General features: G+C 36.6%; 1 protein-coding gene across 1 annotated transcript in view; it reads right to left on the bottom strand.

Moving 5' to 3' along the window:
• Positions 1-424: 424 nt before the first annotated feature.
• The window catches only part of rngtt (RNA guanylyltransferase and 5'-phosphatase), an 87393-nt gene continuing 63431 nt past the window's right edge, over positions 425-24386 (bottom strand). The window contains exons 13-16 of the mRNA XM_028040626.1: positions 21823-21923; positions 13711-13777; positions 5476-5599; positions 425-1006 (exon numbers count right to left, since the gene is read on the bottom strand). Coding sequence (XP_027896427.1) covers positions 840-1006; positions 5476-5599; positions 13711-13777; positions 21823-21923 — 459 coding nt within the window. The 3' untranslated portion in view covers positions 425-839. The remainder of the gene's footprint in view (positions 1007-5475; positions 5600-13710; positions 13778-21822; positions 21924-24386) is intronic.

Below are 24386 nucleotides of genomic sequence, written 5' to 3' on the forward strand. Positions count from 1 at the left end.
GGTTTTGGGTCTCTGTGGACCAGCCCAGCTCCCCACCGACAGGATTAGACTCGCATCAAATTTGGATCCATGCACTTTGTACACCTGAGGCTTCCTGTTGTGTTATTTGTGCAACTCCTGAGCAGTTTTTTCAGGGTCCACTGCCTTCCGGCCGAGCAGCAAGTTCTTCCTTCGGGGAGCTGCTGAGACTGAAACGGCTGAGTAAAAATACCGCAATGATGAGTTTCTGTTTACTTGCTGCCTTTGAAGCAAAACAACCGCCTTAAAGATAAAGTCAGGCAGATCACTGGGAAATAAACCTTAGCTACTACATAATTATACACCTAAAACATCTAGATATCCCCTCCACTGAACACTTATCCTGTGAATTTTAATTGAAACGCTGAGATCTTAGTTGATAGGAAACTCAACGCATCAAGACAGATTGAGCTTTGATTATGTTTACTCCTCTTTCAAATTAAAACAAGGAAATGGTTGACACAAAGTAAACAATGCTCATCAGGTGTTAGCCATAACAAAGTCCTTTCTTGGCTGTTTAGCTCATGAATTAGAAAAAAATAAATAGGAAAACAGTCAAAAAAAATAATCTAAGCATCATGTTCAGTGTTTTAATAAGAACACAAGCAATTCAAGCTACAAAGATTTCTACAAGGTAAATGGATGAATCACATTGAGGCAGTCACTTCTCTGAGGTCCATACATGTACAAGCGAAAACGCGACGCAGCAGACGGGCTTGAAATGTTTACTGTAGAGGGTCTGGATGCTGATGAGGATGTTCGCTGTGACTGTGGGTTTGATTCGGAGTTCAGAGGGGCTCAGTTTGGAGGAGGCGGGGGGGTTACGGTGAGGCCCAATTGGGTCTTTTCGGAGGGGGAGGGGGCATTAGCTCCGAGTCCGGGTCAGACGGGCGTTTCCGGCTCTGTGCGTTGACTCCCTGGGCGCAGCGGTCCAGATACTCAAAAAGGATTTCCTTCGTGACGGGTTCCTGGATGCTTTTACACACAGCTGGGCAGAGAAAAACAAACGGGCACAGCAGGAAGGAAGTTATCACAGAGACGCTGACAGGCTGTTTCCACCCATGTATAGTGCAACTCCTAAACTTTAAATTTTTTATGTTACAACAAAAAGACAGTGAATAGTTTTTCATAAAATTATGAATTTTAACAATTTCAACAGGAAACTGAAGCTAAATGTAACTAAAAATCTTCTGATTTCACATTTTTATCCAATTTTCTGAATGTTTAGTATTTTACAAATAAAAATGTGAAAAATTTGTTATGTATTTGTGTTTAGCGTCAATATTTTTTTATCCACTCTTCATAAAATAACTGAAGCTCAGTCAGAGTGAACAGAGAAAATGTTTAAAAATCAATATTCAGGTCTTATACTACCATAAGTTTTCCATCAACTTCTCTAAAGTCAAAACATCCACACAGCATCATGCTGCCACTGCCATTCTTCCATCTTGCTTAGCTTTGGTAGTCTGTTAAAAAGTATTTTACTTGATGACTGTTTTTTCTTTTGTCTGACAAAGTAAGTTGGCACATGCAGATTCTTTTTCAGACCTTTGTGGAGGGAAATCAGTTTTTCATGTGTCGGGCCAATCTCCCAATATTAAGGAAATCCAGGTCAATTTATCGGCCCTTTTTAATAAGCAATAATTTCAACAACCTTCTTCCTGTCACTCTTTCATGAAGGCCATATCTGTTTTTTAGTTAATTTAGGAATCAACAGATTATTCCACCTGAGCTGCACAGGTTGGCTTCTTGTTCGCTTTTTCTGATTGGTTACAGTGACAGGGTAACAGTGCCCAACCTGTCACTTTAAGTGGAAAACTGTCTCTCAGTAGGTTTGCAGTTGTGCCACACCATTTCCATTTTTGGATAATGGATGAAATGGTGCTAAAACTTGGAAATCAGTTTTATGAACTTTTCCGCACTTTTAACCCTGACCTTTCAGGTGTTGCTTTAGTCTTTGTGATGCTGTTTCCTCTCTAACAAACCTCAGATATTCAAAAGACAGCTGGACCGATTTAGATGCTATTTTACACACAGGTGTGCTTTTATAGTAAGTATGGATTTTATTTAAGGGTATCAGCATATATTTTTCACATTAATATTAATTAGATTATTGAAAACTTTTACAATTTTCAGTCCAATTCACAGTTAAGAACTACATTTTGTTGTTTTGTCATATAAAACAGTAACAAACATACACAGTAACAGTTTAACCTGAGGGACTTCGTACCAAACCTCACCTCCCATCAGCACTGATACTTTGAGCCATCTTCACATTAAATTTAGAAAAAAAACAGGATTTGGATCATTACCCCTGAGACTATGCATAGAAATAGCTCATCCCACTTCACAGCTCCCTTGGCACTTTCATGACCGAGCCACGGTACCAACAACACATTAACGATTATTTGCAGTTGCTAAATGGAACAAAGTGTTATCAGTCTGGAGAGACATGCAAAGATATCTGTCAAGATTTTTTGATAAAAGAGACTTTTGCCATCTGGCCTCCGAGGCTCTCTCGCAGCCCGCAGCAGCATCTAAAGCCCAATAACTCTATATTGTCTTCCATCTTCTACAATCAATTTAGTTTGCTCTTTAAATGCATTTCTCCTCCCTTCTGCTTCACGTTTATATGGCTTCAGCTTCTGTTCCTATGCTAGTCCTTGTACAGCAGTCTGATGTCAACATTTAGATTAAATGCTGTGCTAAAGAGGTTCATCAGAGGGGGAGGCTGTGTGCAGTCTCCATCATCTTCTCCTTTGTTTACATACATTTATTTTCTCTGAAAGGTTATGTAGAAGCTTTCAGATGATATAGAACAATGCATGTGAAGATTTTTCTTCAACCGAAGCAGTTAATTGCTTTTTTCCTCCTGAATTAGACTGTGAAATAATCCCCAATATAACTCTTTGAAACAGAAATAGAAGAATTAATGCCATGCTAATTTTAAATCACATTTATAAATGCTAAATATTTATAAATGCTAACTATAAGGATCAAGCAGCATCTCAGAATATGGACATTGAGGCAAAAGAGTGAATTTACACCTCATAAAATCTGAGCTTTTAGCTTAAACATAAAACTTCAGAATAAGGTGATTTCATCTCTAAGTTTTTCATATGCAAACTTTGATCTGGTCAAACCAAACGATAACAGTAAAAAGATTAATACGGTAACTAGAAAATGTGAAAATTATCATTGTACAATAAAAAAAAAGAAAAATATTTCTCTACTTAGTTTGAATAAATCTGTAACTGACAAAGTAATTAGAACGTCAACCATAATAAAATCTTACACAGTGACTTTAGAAAGAAAATAATCTCTTTCTCAAATGTTTCCAAAAATTCTCTACTTGAACCTTTTTGGCTTGTTTCCTCAACACGTTGTAATTGTTATACTTTCAGTCTGTTCTGTGGGAGTAGAAGATTAACAATTTCGTGTTTAAGAGAAAAAGTCAAACTACAACTTTAAAGAAACTGTGCTGAAAAACATTGTTTCTCCTGATCCATTTCTAGGTCATTTAGCCGAACTGTATTAACATGAGCCAAAAAAAACTGCATGTGCAAAGCAGCTCGAAATGTCTTTCCACCAACAGAAATTGAAAACAAAACAAAAAAAGATTGGTCAATTTACACTAAGGCTGCACCATTTTTGGAAAACACAAAAGAGTGCTATTGTTGTTGAATATTATGAAAATATCAATTGTAATTGTTCCATATTTTCCTCATTCTTCTATTTCTTCTCTGTCATCACAATGACTCCACCACTCTCTGGGGGATTTTTGATTTTTGATCTCTAATGTCAGTTGTGAGCCTAAAATGTATGAAATGTCCACACATCTGACCAAATCTATGCTTGGAAAGCAAGTCTATTCTTTGTATATCTATTATTTATACTTCGAGTTGAGTGATTTATAAGTCTGAAAGCTATGTATTACCCGGTGAAGAGTCTGAGTGTCTTAGATTATCACATCCATCTTTGGAGTGTGCAATTAATTAAATTTGTTTATATTTTGGCTCTAATCACATTAATTTACAAAAATAAGATTACCATCTATTTATTTAACCATATTTCAATTTCTTTTTAATTTCTACTATGTTGAAAAGAAAGAATGAAGGAATACACAGTCAAACAAGCTGCCACAAATTAGTACTCATATTCTAATCGCTGACTGGATTATAAGTACATAAGTACCAATTATTTATTTCAAGCTTTACCAAAAATACTTTAAGTTGTAAACACATTGCTCTGTTTTCATGGAAACAGACAAATATTAAATATGGGAGGTTTTGCTGTTGTATTAGTAAAATTATGCACACAAACATGAATAGATCATTTTGGGGGGTAAAAAATGCCGTACATACTAAACGTTTTTTTTTAAATGATGAAAGGGCAGAATTTAGAAAAAAGAAAAACAGCAAATATTGTTGAACAATTATATTTTTTTCATATTGACCCCTGCAATTTAAACTCTAACATTAAGCCCTACACCAAATGTTAACCCACAAACCACTAGGTGATGAAACACAACCGACAACAGCAGCTGATTCTTCACTCTGCCGTCCAGAACCCAAATCTGATTTTTTGACAGATAAGGTCTGACAGCATGTCTGAAGACATAAATCTGACAGACTGAACCTCAGGCTGGATTAATGATTGTCTAAAGCCCTCGACTCGGTTTGTGTCATCACTCATCTTCCTCGTGTCTTCATCTTTCTTTAGCTGCTGCTCACTGTTCAGCAGGAGGTTGGTGCTGACTGGTCTGCACGTCAAAGTTTACACTTGAACTAAGTTTAACGTATTTTACGACACATCGTATATAACGTAGGTGTGCAGTGAAAAACAAGAATTATGTATGACGAGCAGCAGAGTAGGTTGAGCTGAGAGAACATTTGTGGAAAATGTCTGATAAAGTTCATTTACATTCTGTGTTTTATGCGAGAACAGTCTCATCCTTAAGTTAGCATCACAAATAGAATAAAGTGCTGAGTGCGTCTATGCTCTGCAGATGGATGCACTCTGTCATTTGTACATGCTTTGTGGAAACACTTTGCTTTCTATTTCTTGTGTTTGGGCCACTAATATATCCTGGATACCTGTTTACAGCAGTGGTATTTACTTAAAAGGGGGGAAATATTTTATGTAGCAAAATGTCAGCTTCTCCGCTCAAAGAAAGGACACGGATGAAAACAATTTGTCCTGGGCACAGAGTGCGAGGCCTGACGGGTTGGTGTGTACGCTTACACAACAGAACATCTGCCACCTCCACACACACACATTTGCTCACAATCTCATAACAGGAAAATCTAACTGAGAGCAAAGCCTGATGAAAATACTGATAAAATAAGCCATTAATCGCAGGCTGACTGCTCGTTTTTCACTTTGATACAGCTGCAGATAAAGGAGGAGGTGAGGTATTAATAAATAACTGCAGACGAGGAAGGAATAGAGACTCACCCATGGCTGTGTCATAGGAGTTGGGGAAGCTTTTGTCCACCCTCTGTCTCATAAACACCCAGCTGTTGTTAGCAAAGGTGCACTCGATGATCTTGTTGTCGTACTGTTTCAGCTCTTTGGTTGCCTGTGCAGACACAAAGAAGAGATTCATCACAAACTGTGAGAGGAGGAAATGTTGCATTTTTTTTGTTCTTTCTAGTTTCTGTAAAAATAAAACATATTTTGTTAGATTATCTGGTTTAATGGTGATGGCTGTCATTAACCGTATGAATATGCAGACAAATGACGTAACTGGACAAGCGGAAAATTCATAACATTCATGATAAAATAAAAAAATCACCAAAGTATATTTTCAGTAAACTTTATTTTGAAAAGCTAAAATTTCAATATTTAGCAGGAGTGTAAAGAAACAGCGATCGGTATGTATAAAACTGAGATTTTGTTGACAGATTGATTACACAATGCATTCAGGAAAGTATTCACAGAGCTTCACTATTTCCACACTTTATGTCACAGCTTCAAATTGCATAAAATTAATCTCTTTCCTAAAAAATTCTACACACATGGGACTTCTTCTCTGCATCTATTCCATCTCAACCCCCAGATGGTCACAGTAGACAGCCGCTCATAATGAACCTGAGCCAGGTTTGATCAATAGAAGGCATTGCTGCAAAAGCAATAACTTAATGTAGATGTGTGGTTTTTTTACCATTGAAAACGTGGTCAACTAAATGTCATCGCATATATTAAACCTGCAGCTTAATGTTAAATTGATTTGAACTGAGTTGGATTCTTAAAGTGGAAATTAATTGGGCCTGATCGTCAGTTAAAGTGTTTTGAGATCTCATTTGTTCTGAATTAGTGCTGTATGAATGAACTGAATTGAAACGAATAAAAAAAGTGTCTAGTTATTGTGTGAAGGTCTCAAATTATGTTGTAATGTGACAAAGATACAACATATTCTATCCTTAATGAAACATCAGCACATGCACTAACACATCTCCTGACAAAGCAGTCCAACTGTTCCTGGTCCACCTACTGAGCTACAAAGGATCGCTAACCCATTACATCATATTCTGCTTTGAAAACCAAAGGAAAAAAAAAAATCAGTGCTGCATACTGTAACACTGCTCAAGTGTAAGAAAGTGGCACATGATACTGAAGATCAAGTATGAGTCAAAGAAGACATTTGAGCATCTGTTGTTTATTTGTCAAGGGACTGTGTCTCACTGAGAGGATTGTTGAAACTTGGAAAATGTAAATCCCTGAACTGCTGGGAACAAGGAAGGCACCCAAAAATGTGCAGCAGCAACGAGATTTTAAAATAAACAATAATGGAGGCACAAGATTTAGTATAATGCTCCTCACTGATGACGGACTCACGCAGGGTAAAAAATGACAAAGACGTTGACCTTCAGGGTTCAAACTGAACCCGTGACTCCCAGTCAAAGACTGAGAGCGGCCACTGCCAGGAAAGCCCCGACGTTTGGCAAGACACCATAAAGTAAGAGCTTATGTGATCCTAGAGTGCCGGGCATCTGAGCTCGCAGTGGGTGTTGAATTCACACAGGAAGCAAGACAGGGTGTGAGGAAGGAAGGGAGAAACTGAGAAAGAATGCAGAGAGAGTAGAAGAGAGAGTAGATATGTTTAGATTTTCAGAAATCACATTTTACAGTGTAAGTATTGTTATATTTTGATTTTTTTATGTCAGTATGAAGATAGGGTCTGGTGAGCCAAACATATCTTTCAGCGGCAGAACAGCGACAGAATCTCTGAGGTCTCCTAAAGCTTCCCGCAGCAAACTGCCAGAAAACTGTGAAGGACAGCGCAGGCAGGCAGCTACAGGCTGGATCTCTCCCTGCTGCTCAGGGGTGACATGTTGGCTGCCATTTTTCATCACCACTTGGTGCCTAATCCATCCAAATCTGTCTCATTATGGCGGCACACGTGTGTCCCCAGTTATCAGGGACATTCCAACTTTTTACAAGTCTGTGCAACACTAGTGTAGGGATGGTTTAAAAACAGAATTAATGCACCAACAGCTTGTGTATGATGCTGTAGTTAGGGATGTGATGCTTATGAAAAAAAATGTTACCAAATTCAGACTCTGTTATAAAGTATAGATAAAGGAATGGATGATGGTGGATGGGATGGATGGATGATGAATGGATAAAAGAACAGATGGTGGATGAACAGAAGGATGGATAATGGATGAAGAGAAGACAGACCTATGGATGGATGAACACTTGGAAAGGTGAATGGGGGGACGGATGAATAAATGAACATAAGAATAAATTGACAGGTGAATGAATTCAAGGATAGTCCAATGAAGCCTTAACAAAAGTGAAAGAATGATTAGGCAGATGTTACATGAATGGTTGGATGAAAAAAGGGAGGAAGTGACAGGAAAATGGTTTAACTGCCAGCTGAAGAAAGACGGATGTTAGATTGACAAAGAGATTGACACTTTTAAATAAAGGAATACAGCATAAATTATCTAAGGAAATAAAAATGTGTATTACTCTAATTCCTTTTTTTCTCCTTTATTTTGAACACCTGGAAAATATTTTTGATCCCATTTTGTCTTGTTCTAGGCTTCAAGTACATACTGTTGATGAGAAACCTTTTTTCTTTCAGTCATCAAACAATTTAAGGACATGCATTTTAATGAATATTTACCCTGTAGAGGCTTGTAGTTTGAATATATTATTACTTTTAAAGACAGGAACGGGGTACAGGTTCAAATGAAATCAACACAATCTCTAGAAATTTAGCTTGAGAATTACAGTATACTGCCATGAAAGCATTAATCATTCCTGACATAAAAATGTCTTCATAGTCTCAGTTCTGCCACATTAGTAGCGCCTCAGTGCCAGTGTGTCATCAGATAATTTAAATAAAGACTTAATTTCCATGTAAGATGTTAAACTCCAACAAATATCACTCTTACCCAAAGACTGAAACTGTTTCATCCCTGCCATAATTTTATAACTGCTTTACATATTACATCTGTAGAAAAGCAGTAGGTTAGGTTCGATAATATATTTTGTCATTTATGGCTGTTTAGTTGCAGAATAATTTATTTTCTCTGGTTATTCAAGGTTGATGCAGTAATGCAGGAGAGGCTTATTGCTATCTTGCCTTAAATTGCCAAATTGTCATCTATAATGAGGCCCTTTTTTGTGGTTTCAGAGAAATTAAAATTATGCATAAATGTTTTTTCAATGACTTAAAAAGTGCACACTGACATATTTTAGCTCGCAGTGTTTATAGTTTAATGACTTTGTGGTTAGTGTCAATAGATGCATAAATATGCATTTCTGTGTGTTTTGACTACTGTGGTTTTCAGGTGATATAATATCTTAAGAACCAAATTTTCCGGTTAAACAAATGGCTAATCAGATAAGTAAATGTTTGCTTTAGACATTACTGTAACTTTCTCTACATTTCCTAAGTAAACTCGGCTTCTACAGCATGCATTTACCATAGCAACGCATCTTACAGATAGAAATACCTCATGACAACATAATAAACATCTAAAGAAAGCATTTATATGTCAGTATATTCAAAATTTGGCATCTGACCATAATCTAATCAAACTGCTGCAACACTTGGGTATCCAATATATTGTGCCGAAGAGAGCACAGCTCAGACAAATTGACATTCAGAATTAGACATTTTCCTGAAAAGGTCTTTTGTTTTTCTATAACCAAACCTACTTTTCTTTCTTTCTGAAGTTACATCAGAATAGAGTCGCAGGTCTGCAGCACTCGGGTCCATTTTAATAAAAGAACACAAGATGAGACGACGAATAAGTGGGAAGAGGATATAAGATGCAGACGAGTGAATATGAACAGGTTTCCTGGGAATATCTTCACTGATGAACAGTATGAAAATCAATGTTCAAACTTTAATATATGTTGTCGGACAGAATATAGTATTTACCTTCCGAACAATAATATCTTATCCAGTGAAAATAAAGAAAGCTAGACCAAAAAATTCAGCAGACAGAGTGGATCATCGTCAGGGTTCCTACTTGGGCCAATAAGATCTAGACATCAGGGAAGTCAGAAAACAAATAGGATTCCTGATTAACCAATTACACAACCGACTCATACTTTGAGTGTGTGTTAAGCTGATCATTACCTCTCACATCCAGTTTGACTGTTTAATCAGAGACTAATAGGTGAAAAACAAGGTAATGAAGTGCAAGTGAGCAGGAGTTCAGCTTGTTGTCGAGTCTGTCAGGTAAACAAGGGGCTCTCAGCAATATCACCTTAACAAAACCTTAACAATGTACTGTAAATTTTACAAACTAAATGGTATGCTGCTTTCAAAAGTAGTCACACAGCGATGCCTTCAGGAGTCGCATAAATTGGAGAGTTCAATGAAGGAAACAACAGTCAAAATAATTTCAGCACCTGGCGGTGGAGGTGCATGCTGGGAACTCATTATAGTTTCATCAAAGCTGCAAGGCTTTTTTTTTCTTTTTTTTTTTAAGGAAACTGCTCTTATCCCCGTCACTGGTGGCTACACCTGCCAGGTAGTGTTCAGATTATTTATGATTAATACTCTGTATGCACAGGCCACATATACCTCCAGCAGAGCAAGTAGATACCAGAAAGCATTGAGACACATTGACTAAAAAGAGGAACTGTAAAGTAAAGCCTTTAGAAGAGATTTAAAATGTCTCATAAAAAAACAGCAGTGGGGATTTTAAATTTGAATCATTTTTAAAACAGTGTTGGATTATATTATATTTTCAAGCACTATAGGGAGTTCAGTTATAAGTAGTTTTCTTTTTTTTTTTGCTTTCAATCTTCAAAATAACACTAGCAGGTACATTAGACCTGACAAATGTTTTATCCCAGGAATAGAAACACTTTTGTTTATTAACATATATCCATCTCAAAAATAATAATAATAATTAATAAAAAAACAATAAACACATCTATTGTGCTGCTGACCATGTTTCCATTCTGAACAGATTGCTGAAGTATTAGGCTACATTTTTATTCTCGGTTTAGACCGGACAGAAAATCTTTTTTACTAACATATTTTAATGCAAATCTAATATGTTGTTTATGAATAAAACGTAAAAAAAAAAAGTAATTCCAATGCTTAAAAAAACAGCACCTTGCTTTGAATGATATAAACATTAAAGATCAGTGTTTTAGCTGCTCTCTGCTCAGCTTAAAACATGAATTTATAGAGAAAACACAGATTTCAAATTGCAATGAAATGTCTCACTGGGGGCACAGTAGAAAATAATCAGACTGTACAAAAACAACAGAAATCAGGAGGTACATGTCTGACAACTGGCTTAGAGTTTGAAAACAGAGGGAATAGTTGTTGCAAAATATTACATAAGCCTCCAAAAAATGTCTAAAAGTAACATTTAAGCTCAAACTGTTTAGTTACAGTTATGCATGAGAAATGCACCTCCTCTTGGATTATTTTTGCTTGTTAAATACAGGCTTATTTTTTCTGTATCCGCATCTACTTTTTAATATAAAAAAAAAGCAGTGTGTTGTGTGCCGCAAGCAAAGGAATAAACTTTAAAGGAATGTTTTCGACAACATAATTCTCTTAAGGCATCTGGTTTGTGAAGGCACACCAAAATATTGATATCATCATTTTAAAGTGCTTGGAGAATTTCAGATAACTAAAAAAAAGACTTAACAACTGTAGCACTTAATTTAATCAAGTTGGACACTTGGGCACACAGTGGGGTCCAACTTCAAATTTTGGAATTTATGAGACAATTTAAGGGGACAAGTATGGTAAAAGCTTTTGCCTGGTGGTGTATAACAAACTTTTGACTTCAGTCGTAGAGTATATAAAACACATAAAGCCAGCAAAAATGTATTCACAAGAAATATTAGAAACACTTTTATAGGCCAAACAGTACGTAGTAGGTAATTTTATTCCTAAAATTCATTCAGGTTTTAAAAAATTGCAAACATATATTTTCAGCAATAGAAGTTGATATTTTCTGCTAAGGCTGTGCCAGTAAATCCATCTAAAAGCTCCCTTCCAAAATCATTTCCTTTAGGAACCAACAGAAATTACCACAATAAAGGAGCCAAGTTTGAAAAATTACCTCAACAAAACAAGTTTTTGTGAAAATCACGTAATATTTTCAAATAACAGAAAGGTTGGCTTGTTTTCTTTCACTGGCAGCCAAATGCATTTCGATGAGATGTCAGCCGAATGTTCCTCAAATTGCATCTAATCGGAGCTTCAAAATGACTGCGATGCCCACAAGGAAGGAGATCAATGTCAAAGATACAATGCGGTGGCTCACAGCAGACAACAAACTCACACCATTACTGTGCAGAGGTGTTGGATTTAGCAGGAATAGCTTCCTGATTGAAAGCACAAGTCATCTTGTCCTCTGCTAACATGTAATCAATATATTTTTAAAGCAGATTAGCACTTTGGTCGGCTGTAAATAACATTTTACTAGAAAATAGCGACATGAAAACTGATATATATAAACTGATACAGTAAAGGGACTGCAGTCTGTAACTTTTCAAGTTACAGACTAAGGAGCAAACAGAAAACAAAAGTCTGCAACTTTAATGGATTGTGCTCCTAAATAGTAACAAACTACACCCTGTAGAAGTACTTCATCAACAATCAATTTTCAGAAAAGACTTGTAATAACAGAACATATGTATCATAATATTACTCTTCCTTTGGGTATCGCCATCAGACTGCCAAATTCAAAACTGCAGAGAAACTGATTGCTGGAGTTTGAGTTTTTAGATGTTAAAAATTGGCAAAACTGGCAGCAAAATATAAGATTGTATTCTTGTTGCTGACTGGAATAAAATGTATGGAGAAATGATCATTTTACTGCTCTTCAAATGCGGTACACATGTGAGGTGATGTGTTAGTTCAGTAGAAAACTAAATAACGTAGCTAAACTTATAATTATATCAAAATCACAAAAAAGGAACAAATAATGTTCTACTTGATAATGTTTGATGTTTGTATTGAATATGCTGTTATGGGAAATGACTTTTAGAAATGGCACAATTTACCCAAACACTTGCTTAGTTGTTCTTTTTGTAGTAATGTTTGATTAACTATTTTATAATTGATTGTACCAATGTCATGTACTTTACTTATCCTTAATTGCATCTAGCTGGTGAAGTTCTTTGTGCAGTACGAACTGTTGGAAAAGTGACATGTAAATAAACCTGACATTGACTTGTTTTTGTTCCAGAAACTGCTTAACAGGTGAACTTCTAAACCTCTTGCAAAGTCAAACAACAGCTAGGTTTTATTAAATATTGTAAAGATGTCTGGCAAAATGTAGCTTTTTCAAAAGCACATTAAACTTGTAGCCCATGTTTTTATATTTTTAAGTTACTATCAAAGCATTAACATATCTAGTATTTCATATGAAAAGGGCATATTAAAGAGTATTTGTACAAAAATATTTCTTCTTGTATGATAACAATGCACTATTATTGTTGACAGAATGCCCTATTGGGAAGGCTCAAAAAGCAAAATAACATTTTAATGTTTTGTGATGTTACAACCATAAACTTAAATGTGTTTTGTTGTTTTTATGAGATGGACAGAAGCACATTACTGTATAACTGTGTAATTCATTTATTCTGATACCTCTAAATAAAACACAGTGAAATAAAAAGCTTCAGAAGTTAACCTTTTTAATAAATAGTCAATGTTGTCAGTATAAAAACAGCCTGTCTGTGAAGGCCTCAGAGTTTATTATTATTAAAGATGATGACTGAGGCTAAATACAGGACAAATTTGGAATGAAAACCTGATAAAAACTGCAGATAACTTCAATCTGGGGCTAAGAATCACCTACACCATAAAATACAGCCAGACTATAAAAAAATGGGTCTGATCCAAAGATATTCATGTGTTATCATGTTGCTGTATCACAAAGAATTCCCACAAAATACGTCTAAGATTGTGTTTGTAACAACACCAAATGTGTATAGCTTTGTGTTTGTTGGCATTATTGATGTTAGCACAGCAATGTAATCATTTTTTAATAATAAAATTGCAATGAGCTTCTCATGAAAAAAAATCATTTAGGCAAATCAAATGAATCGATTGATTCAGCACAAACATTTAAATTAAAAGCAGTTAACTTCAAAACAGGGTGGAAAGAGGAGTAGAATGAAGGAAGCTTTTTGGATTGTCAGCATAAAGATGAATCCAACAAAGCAACACATTTATGTTCTCACCCTCATCGTTGCAAAGGGTCTATCGTAGTTTCCAACGTAGAGCAAGCCGACAGTCTGTGGTAACAGCCTGGAAAGACAAAAAGATTACGGTTAACACCAGCAACTCCCCCCAGCACAGGATCTCAACACCGAAGTATGTGAGTGTTAACAGCGTTGGAAAGAAACCACTACTCCACTTCCATTTACCAGCTAGTAACAGAATGATAAGGATGTGAGATTACACCTCACTGAGCCCTTCTGTGTCTCTGCACAGCTTGATGTCCCTCTACCCACAGAGTAAACTACAGTATGGGCATGTTTACAGTACAGCACTGCAACACAAAGAACAGAGCTTACTGGCGTTAAGAGTACTCTCTGTGCGTGAGGGCTGGCTGGTCTCAAAACTTTAATGAGATTAAAATGTGCAGTAGGTGAAGGATTTGAATGCTAAGAAAACAGAAATTCTCAAAATAAAAAAGAAAAAGTTTGGTTTGTGAAGCATGAACATGTTCGTTAGATGGATGAAACAAAGATCAACTTGTTCCAGAACAATAAAAAGGCTTCTGTGTGATGTTTTACATTGAGTACAATTTCTGAAAGGGTTTTAATGTCTCGCTGCTTTTTGGAGCAATTATCTTACCTAAACACTAACAGAGGATTTTCTTTTGTCTCTGTAACTTAACGCAGACCTATTAACCCCTCATGGGCAAAGAAGCTACAAATTAAACAAGCAGTTTATTCTGAATTGCAAGTTGTAAAAGCAAACAGAAAGCAAAGTTGGAGGTAATATGTGTCCAAATAAATGTTTTGTTTCGACCCTTCATCAATTTGCTATGACAGGCATAAAACTGAAAATTTGACTAAAATTTTTATAACCTTATGAAACAAACTGTGGTTATAAGCTACAATGACTAACATCTACGCTTAGAAGTGTCTGGGTTTGAACAAGGGTAATAATTTTTCATATTTTAAGTGGAAATGAACATTGATGAGAAACAAATTAGGTGTAACTATAGTCTAAAAAAATCATAAAACAAAAACAAAGATCTGAGCAGTTTTATTACCTTTTTTAAAAATAAAATTCATAACAATAATAAATAGTTTGATGAGAAACAAATTAGGTGTAACTATAGTCTAAAAAAATCATAAAACAAAAACAAAGATCTGAGCAGTTTTATTACCTTTTTTAAAAATAAAATTCATAACAATAATAAATAGTTTGATTTGTAGGTATCTTACCAGCTTTTATTGATAATAGTAGCTGGTTTTCTGATGTGTAACAGTTGAACTCCAGTGGAACCGTATTCCTAGATCAACTTCTAAGACTTCCTATCATTTTAGATACAACAACACAAATGCCGAAGAGACAGCTTGGGAGCTACAATTAATCACAAAACTATTCAGATCCTAAGAAACTGGAGATTTAAAATTATGTTCATTCAATCTCAAGGTTTGTTTCTGATAGAAATTAAGAGTTATCTCTTAAAAGAAAAATGTCTTAAAGGACTATTATTGTTTTAATATCTGTTTTTAATTTTCATTTAAATTAATTTGGCACATGAAAGCATCTTTAGTCCCTTTTCAATAATCAATGAAAAAACTTTAATTTGCTTTGCAGAAATAAAACTCTTTTTCTAATTGCAGAGCACCTTTTTGAATGTTTCCCTTGGCATTTTGATGATTCGTCTTCAGTGATGAGCTCAAAATCTTTGAGGCTGGAAGGCCCCCTTATTATTACCTTAACATTCAGGTATTATTGACATTCTCTATCACATTCAAATAAGGACAGAAGCCAGGCTACTCCAGAACATTAATATTACTACGAATAAGAAGAAAGGTAAACTGCAGATTGCTTTGATCCTAAATTTGCCATAGGTATATATTATTTTGGTCAAAGTGAACAAAATAGTGTTTTGGTACAAACCAGAGCAGCTGTGTAGGCTAAATGTTCACAAAGAAATAGTCACTAAGAGTTATTAATAGAAAATATGTATTGCCCTCAAAGAAAAAATTAGGAATTATGAAAGGCTGTGAGCTAAATGTGTCAAAACCTAAAAGTGTTTACAAGAAACAGAGCACCTAAAATTATTCCATAAAAAAGGAAAAATCTAATAAAGATAGGACCTCAGGACCTCAGAGAAGCATCATTCTTTGGTTAATCAAATTACTGTAAGGCCAGTTTGCAGATAATAGCTTTTTTTGTGGGTTCAAAGTGTTGTTAACTATTTGTTCCCATAAAATCGGAACAAATAGTGTGTTTGTCACTGCCTATGAAATTCGTTCTCTGCTGAAACAATGGTTTATGCAATGGGAGCCTTCCTAAAGAGAGATAACACATAGGAGACTAGACAGGAACTGAAACTACACCCCCAAGAGACTAAAAATACATTCTTATGTGATACGTCAGTACTGGGAGCGATGGCCAAAACAACAATAACAACCAAGTCAATTTCCAAATATTTCCAGAACAAACCGTTTGCACCTCCCAGATTACCAACAGATGTCTTAATCGCATAGTATTTGCTTCCCCTGCACACCATAAAAAGATAACTAATTGTGGCTGCAGCTTATTTCAGGTACTGTTTCTACAAACACTGACACAGGTTTTATATTAGTTACCCATTTTAGCATAGAAATAGAGGGGGATGCAAAGCCAAATGGACATCTAAACAACAGGGCAGCTCCGCAGTCTGGTCCAGCTAATTCTCCGATCTCAAATGGAGCTGAAATTGGAGACCGTCCTCCCAGCCGCTCTCACCCCCTTCCTGCGTAATGATAGCTAGCAAGGGGAGGAAGGAAGCAGCAGTAGACATTAAGGGGGGCAAATAGGCATACTTTAATGTGCTTTGTCCAGTGCCAAGAAAAGTCCATTTCCATCAATAGTTGAACACCCTCTCTAGGGCTTCAGGAATCTGTAGCACTCACAAACAACAAAATTACCTTCATTTTGACAGCTTCTCTTAAACAACAGTAAGTCAATGAGGTTTTCCCAAAGGGATTGGAATACAGACTGAAACAAATGCGGCTAAATCAAGAAAGCCTCACCAGAAGAAGCTTGCTGTGTGGATGTTTACAAGCTCTTTCACTGCATAACGTTCAACTTGCACACAAAACGATTCAGGATCAAAGTGGGACCAAGACCTGCTATTTGAAATTACATGAAAACATCCACTTTCTTTAAAGAAAGGTTGAGATAAATTGTTGTAAACAACACGTGGGTAAATGCCAGCAAATATCTCGGTCTAAGGATTTATCAGGCTGCTTAAGCAAATCCATTATCAAAGTAAAACTAAACAGACAATAAGCAAAATATGATCCAAATTAAAATTTCGGGGAATAAAACCATACAGCATCATCTAACTACTTTACCGTTGAAGGAGTATAACATTTTGGAGTCATGGTCATGCGTATAACTCAGGGTCTCTAAGTAGTGTTGAGAGAGGCATAAATATTCAGAGTCTTACCTGCAGTACACAGCGTTAAGTGCACTTTCAGTTAGAGAATAATAATGGAGAGCTGATGCTCAAGGTGGAGCCACTTTAAATGATTAGCCTACTAAAGTAATAGTAAAGTTTTCTTGCTATTTTTGTTGCACCTTTGCCTTTAAAAGGTTTAAACATCTTTCGTCTACCAACATTTATCAGGCAAATTACCTTTCAGAGGCACAGACATTTTAACTGATGGCTTTCAGCTGGAGATTGGTTTTATTAAGCCATTTTTTGAACACTATCTAATTACTTCCAGCACCAGAAAGTGTCATTACGTGCCTAATGGTGTGTTGGTGGCCCTTTCTCTACAAAAACAACCCTGACCGAGTGTTGTAAGTTGAAAGGTAGAGATTTCATGGATTATTTCTCCAGCACATATCACAGATGCTTGACTGAACTGAGATCTGGAGAATTTTGAGGTCATGTCATCAAACTCACGCTCCTCAAAACATCAGTGAAGCGTCAGCTAGATTTTCTTCCCGCCATAAAGATTTTCTTCCCTCCATAATTCATCTTGAATTTCAATGTAAAAGGTGATGTAAAAGAAAAAGAAGCAGACCAATGAACACTCTAACTAAATTGTTGTTTTGCAGTACTGTAGTAAGCAGACTGAGAGGCAGTGTGGGTATTCAGACACCTTCCTATTTGGACAACAAAGGCTATCTGTCTCTCCTTATATGCATCTTGGATGTGCAAGACCCCATCACTGGAACCCTTTGCTGAACTGTGAATAATAGAAAAAACACACAAAAGCTGCTGCTTCCAGATGCAATCCAGCAGACGTAATCAAAATAGTGCAAATATTAAAATGTCGTTTACAAGACAAAAATATTTCCAATAAACACACTAAACATATATACAAAAATAGAGATACAAATGTACAAAGACCAGTAACAGATACTATATATGTTGATCCCCTACCCTAAACACAAAGATATTTTAACTCTTCTACTTGTGGATGAGGCTGACATGTAGGGAGAAATCAATGTTTTCTGGCTGAATTCAATATAGGAGCTTATCATCATTGTACAAAGACTCATCTACCGTTAGGTATGAAAACCTTAATTGATAGAACATAAATAAAGTCTATGGCCTCAATCAAAACCCGGGATTTGTGGGCGTGCTGTGGTGGCGTAGGGGATAGTGCGACCCACGTTTGGAGGCCTTGAGTCCTCGACGCGGCCGTCGCGGGTTCAATTCCAGGGCCCGGCGATATTTGCCGCATGTCTTCCCCCCTCTCCTTCCGCCTTTCCTGTCAGCCTACTTTCATATAAGGCACACTAGAGCCCACAAAAGACCCCCTGGAGGGGAGAAAAAACAAAACAAAACAAAAAAAAACTGGATTTGTATCTATAGATGTAAAGTATTATAAAATATGTATTATTAAACTATTGACTCTTCAATAATCATCCTATAAATGTTTAAATGCATACAATGTTGCTATCACCTTATATAACAAAATTCTAAAAAAATGTGATTCTCTGTGATCAAGACCTGGCTTGAACTACAATTCTGCAGTGATTGAAGTAAATCTATTCATAATAACAGAGACTTCAAAGTCTGGCTCCAGATTTGTTCTGCAGGATTCTGCTAGATCGCATGAATGTCAGAAACCCATCTCTCTTGCCTTCTTACATTTTACAAATCGAATCGTTCTTTGCTGCGTTAGAAAAACTGGAGCATAAAAAATTTCCCTCAATCTTCCAGCCTCTTCTCAATTTTCTAATTTCATTCACTTTGGAGGCAAGGTTTTGAATTCACTCTGCCCTGACGCTCACCTTAATGCTTTTTTCAGGGCATGTACTTGTCTAGAATCCTGCAGACTAAATATGGATCGTGATGCAGTAATGGAACCGGTTCCTTGAAATAGAAAGGTGGTACGAGAAGCTTTGGGCAACAGCCTTGGGAGAGGTAATTCAAGCAATCCAAGCTCCTAAAATCCCAGCGCATCTAATGAACTATGATATAACCATTACTCATCCTGCTTTCTGAGGGAATACTGGCCAAAATTAGAAATGAATCCAGAAATCTATACAATACTTCAGGCACCATCCTTAATTAGGATTCTGGCAATGTCTCTGCAATTGCTCAATATTTCCATTTTATCCTTTTCCATTTCTTCCCTCTTACTGCCACACAATAATCACTGTCTGCCTCTGTGCGTGCTTTCAGAAAAGGTAATAAAACTTTCAAGGCTGTATGCCTCAGTGGTGCAACAAGATGTGCTCAAGGATTGATTGTGTGGGCTGATGAATAAACAGTTGTTACCTCCAAACAAGTCTGTCCATCTCTCCCTTCCAGACAGCAACTAAGCAGAGATCTAAAAGCCTACACCAATACTAAGCAAGTCTTGGTGATCGGTACTCTGCCAGCAAAATTTATCTTTTGGGAAAATATCAAAAATAAAAAAAGATCTGAAATGGCAACAATGATTGTCTGTGTTCTCCCACACACAGGGGAGGAGTAAAGACGCTTACAGGCTGGCCGTTTTTAGAGTAGAATGAGCGACTGTGCCCTGGTGTCATCCTCAAAGTCTGTTGTTGGTAAATGGAGGTGGGCTCACTCATGGTTAAAGAGCTGGAACAGTCACAGAGGTCAAAAGGTTCTCAGAGGAAAGATGACAACAACTCAGACAACGGGGGACAATATGGTGCTCTGAGTCGACAGAAAAGAACAGTCTACTGAATAACCAGACTATTGGCTTCTTGGGGGTTGTGCTCAAATGCACTAGTGGTTTAATTTACCGTGCAGTTAAAAAGCAAAAATCAGCATGTCTCAAATCACTCAGTCCATTTCTTGAACTTTCAGCAAATCCGCACTTTTGGCTCCAACAACCAATTCACCTACTGGATTTTGCCAAATTACCTCCAAACAGTATTAACCTCAGCCAGATGTGCTAATCTTGTTTAGATCCCTAAAGCTTGTATTTTGCTGAGACGTGATAGATTAACTAGTTGTGTTAACAAGCAGTGTACCTAAAGAAATGACTGTGCTTCAGGCCTACAAATACCCAGAGATTATTGTGAAAGAAGATTATTGTGAAAGAAGAGAAAAACTCGGTGCATCACCTAAGCAGTACTTAATTTAACATTCAGTACTTCTAGGCATATGTGGTCATTCTTCTTTTGGTCATCTAAATCTTTCCTCATTTGCTGCAAGTTTTATTGACTAAAATACAAAGTTACAGAGGAAAGCAATTTTAGGGCCTGTAACATGTTGTAGGGAAGTTATTTATTTTATTCCACAGATAAGCCTTACTTCTACTGTTCAAGAAGATTAAGGGCACATGAGGTTGTGCAATCAGCTAAGTCAAACTTCAAACATGCAGAGTAAAGATGAACTAAACCAAAATGAAGGTGTGAAAATTGTTGGCATTCCCTTCCCAACTGAACAGAATCCGCTACACTATTCTGCTGTAAATGCGCCCCAACATCTGGTTTATACTTCGTTTCTGTCCTCAAGTGATCGTCACCAAGCAGGAGGAACAGCAGAGTCTGAAGGCATGTTTGTTTCTATTTTGTGGCACATATTAAGATCAGACTTTGTTATTTGAATTGTCTGTTAGGAAAATAATGCTTCCTCTATGAATTACTGAGTACAGGCGGCTCTGATGTCCAGTGGAATCCCCAGTTTAAAGCAAGAACTGCAGTAAATGTCATGCAACTCATGAGACGTTATGAAGACACTCATAACGTCTCATGAGTGTCTTCATAACGTTATGAAGCAACCAAGATTGCTATCCTCTAAAAAAGGTTGCTATGTATTGCAAATTTTTTGCTCAGGTCCCTCTTGAAAATGAGATCTAGATCTCAACGGGGTTTACCTGATTAAATAAAGGAATATAAATATAAATAATCCACTCTACTGTAGAGAGATAATATTGTTTTTTCATGTATCTCCCATATTTCAAATAAAAAATTTACTTAAAAAAAGTCTTCTAAAGAAATTGCTACATTTTCCTCCATGCTGTTCAGAAGATTTTTTTAACATTGAAAATGCATAGCTTTTTTATCCTGACTATATACTTCATAATCATCCACTATTGACATATTCCAATATTAGAATTGCTAATGAGCATCTCATCTTCATCAGGCACTACATAAAGTTTTTACACATTTCCTACTTTTACAATAGCTTTGCAATTCTAGACTCAAAAGTGTATTTGTGTGGTCCAAAATATCTTTAAGGTTCTGATTATCTTCTTAACAACCAAATTGCTTTTCTGCAGTTATGTTTATCAGGAGCAGGGCTTGAATCTGCAGTACTGGAAATGAATAATTAATGTCACACAAAAATGAAAGAACCAGAAGGACAAAGTTTGTACAGCAAGTAAAAAGTGCCTGACACAAGATAGCAAACGGGTGCACAAAGGCAATGATGGAGACAGAAGTTATCTTGGTCAGAGTGTGGCTGTACTGTAGCAGAAGAAATTAAACCCCAAGGGGGAAGAAAAGACATAAAATGAAAAAGAAAGATTTAACGTCAAAGAAATTTAACGTGGTTTTAGGACAGATATATCCAGAGCTTTTAACATATGTGTGTATATAAGAATAGCTTTCTTAGTGTGCACACCCTGGTGTGTAACAAAATGATAGGTGCTATTGGATTTGTCAGGCAGAGCGTTGTCCTGGCAACAGCCACTCACCCCTCTCCTCCGACTTTGGTGATCTTGAGGCGAAAGTCCACAGAGTTGAGGTTGGGAGGCTTCCACTTGAGGATGTCATCACATCTCCCAGCTTTGTACCTCTGTAGAAAGGACAACAAATTTTATACTATAGAACGGATTTATTTTTCCAGAAAATATCAGCCGACAATTTGACACATCAACACGGTGAAGAACCAAATCGCTGAAGAACCTTTTTGGGGGTGAAAGTTAAAAAAAAACCTATAAAATGGACTCCACTAACAAGTCCTGTTGGTGTATTAGCTGGCTGAAAGAAATGAATACAAATATTTATGCACAATGATTCACCCTGACTCCAGGTTTTACATCACAACTATGTTTAACCGTGCACCAGCGTACAGTATGAGACCGCATCCTTCCTTCTGCCGCTTGGATTATTCATGTGCGGCTGACATTTCGAAGGATGTGAATCAAGCGCACTGAAACATGAGGAATGTAAAGGCATGACGACGGGTGGAGGCGGGAACAGATGACCAAATTCCGTCACTGTCAGGTTGCCAGGTAACAGAAGTCTCCTTCGAGAGAACTTGTGAGAAAACAGACAGGATTCCTCAGGAGAACCTGCAGTGTCACAGCACATGAAAAAGTAAAGAGGGTCTAGACTCAGCCCTCATACGCCCCTGTGGAAAGCAGGTGGAAAGTTAGGCCACTAAGGCAGAAAAAACACAGAAAACCGGCTTTTGTGGAGCTGTTGTGTTTTCTGGATTATATAAAACTCAAGCCACTTTCACACACCTTTCCCTGAACCACGTAAAGCCAATTTACCTAGAGATTAAAATTTAAATATATGATTCTTTGCCCAAGAGTTTATGAGCAAACCCTGAATTCAAAAACACTGGAGGTATTGAATATTTCTCTGCATGATTTATAATGTGCAATCTTGATTTTCCATGTACCTAGAGTGTCCAAATAATCACCCTTAAAGACATCGTATCATATGCATCAGTCTTCTTAAGGGGGAACTTTGGATGCAGGCATTTGGAAGAGCTTGTAAAAATATTAGCCCACTAAAACAACCTCTCAGATTGGAGATTTGTAGCTTCCAGATTCCAAGTCTACAGTTAGTATAAAATAATACACCATCCTAATTTTAATGAGGACATTGCACTCCTGATGATGTGAAATAAATTATTTTTGAAAGGGAACTTTCAAGCATTCACTTTTTTAGCATATGACTGAGACTTTGTATCAGCAAATGAATTAAATACCTCTGATTATGCATAGTAGTGCTGCAAAATTGACAGTACTTTGTACAACAACAACAACAAAAAAACAAAGAATGCCTCAAACTGCTGAGCTGAATATAATGAATAGAAGTAGAAAAGTTTAACCATTTGGAAAACCAGCTTCCAAACACTATTCTGAATATATGAGGTGATGCAACTCCGTGGTAAACATGCTACCGTCTTTTTTTATAGCTAGTTGACGCCATCAAATCAAAATTTATGTAAGCTTCAAAGGCAGTTTCAATGCTTTACATGGAGACTATGTAGCATTTCAAATTAAAATCACACGAAGTGATCCAAATAAAGAGCCCCACTAACTCAAAAAAATATTTAAATGTTGTCAACAGCATAAACTAAAAGTCCAAGAGGCTCCATTCAGGTTTGTTCCCAACCCTGCGTGCTAAAATCTGTATGCTACCATTTTAAACTAAAGTGATATTTTCTCAAAATGAGTCCATGCCAGAGGAACCATGGCAACAACGTTATCAAAGGCCTATCAGACTGCAGGTAGAATCAACAGACAGCCTTCAAATTCATTTCTAAATGAAAATGTGTTGCCTGATGCACTTGCTCTTTCATTACTATTGTCGGTCTAGTCAATAAGTGATTGCATATAAAAAAAGTTTATTACTGAAGCGAACAACAGACCATCTGTGTCGACCTTGCCTTCAGGAGCACATCTCTCGTCTATCACATTCATTTTCAAGTAATGAGGTGCCACTGCATAGAAATTACCTGCTGCTTCAAATCAGAATGTCAGGGGTTTTGACTTTCAGAGTGTGAGGGGAAAAAATGGAAGCCTCCAGATAATGCATTAGCAAATGTCTTATTTCACTTCTAAAAGCTAAATATGACAAATTATTAGGCTAGTTGTAGATAAAGTAAAGACATTTGGGCACAGAAAAACACATTTCTGCCAAAGAACTCTAAACTTTGAGAATCATTTCACATATTTACAAGAAAAAACTGAGATAAAATCTGGTTTCGAAATCTTGAATTAGCTAATCTTGAATTCCTAAATCTTTCATGATAAAAGACATACATTTCAATATTAAAGCTGAGATATTCCCTGGCATTGTAGAGTCAGAAATTTGTAAAAAAAAAAAAAAATCAGAAAATTGCTGATTAGTCATACGTTTGCGACAAAAAAGAGCCAAACATCCTCTAAGGTGGTGGTCTCGCAAATACGCAAAATACACTCCTTCGTGGCCAATTATTGTTTTTTCTTTTATTTTACAAAGGCCAATAATCTTTCATAGAAAAATAACGTAAATATATAAGTGTATCTGATGTTTGAGT

Source organism: Xiphophorus couchianus, chromosome 15, assembly GCF_001444195.1.
Source record: "Xiphophorus couchianus chromosome 15, X_couchianus-1.0, whole genome shotgun sequence".
Classification (NCBI taxonomy): Eukaryota; Metazoa; Chordata; class Actinopteri; order Cyprinodontiformes; family Poeciliidae; genus Xiphophorus; species Xiphophorus couchianus.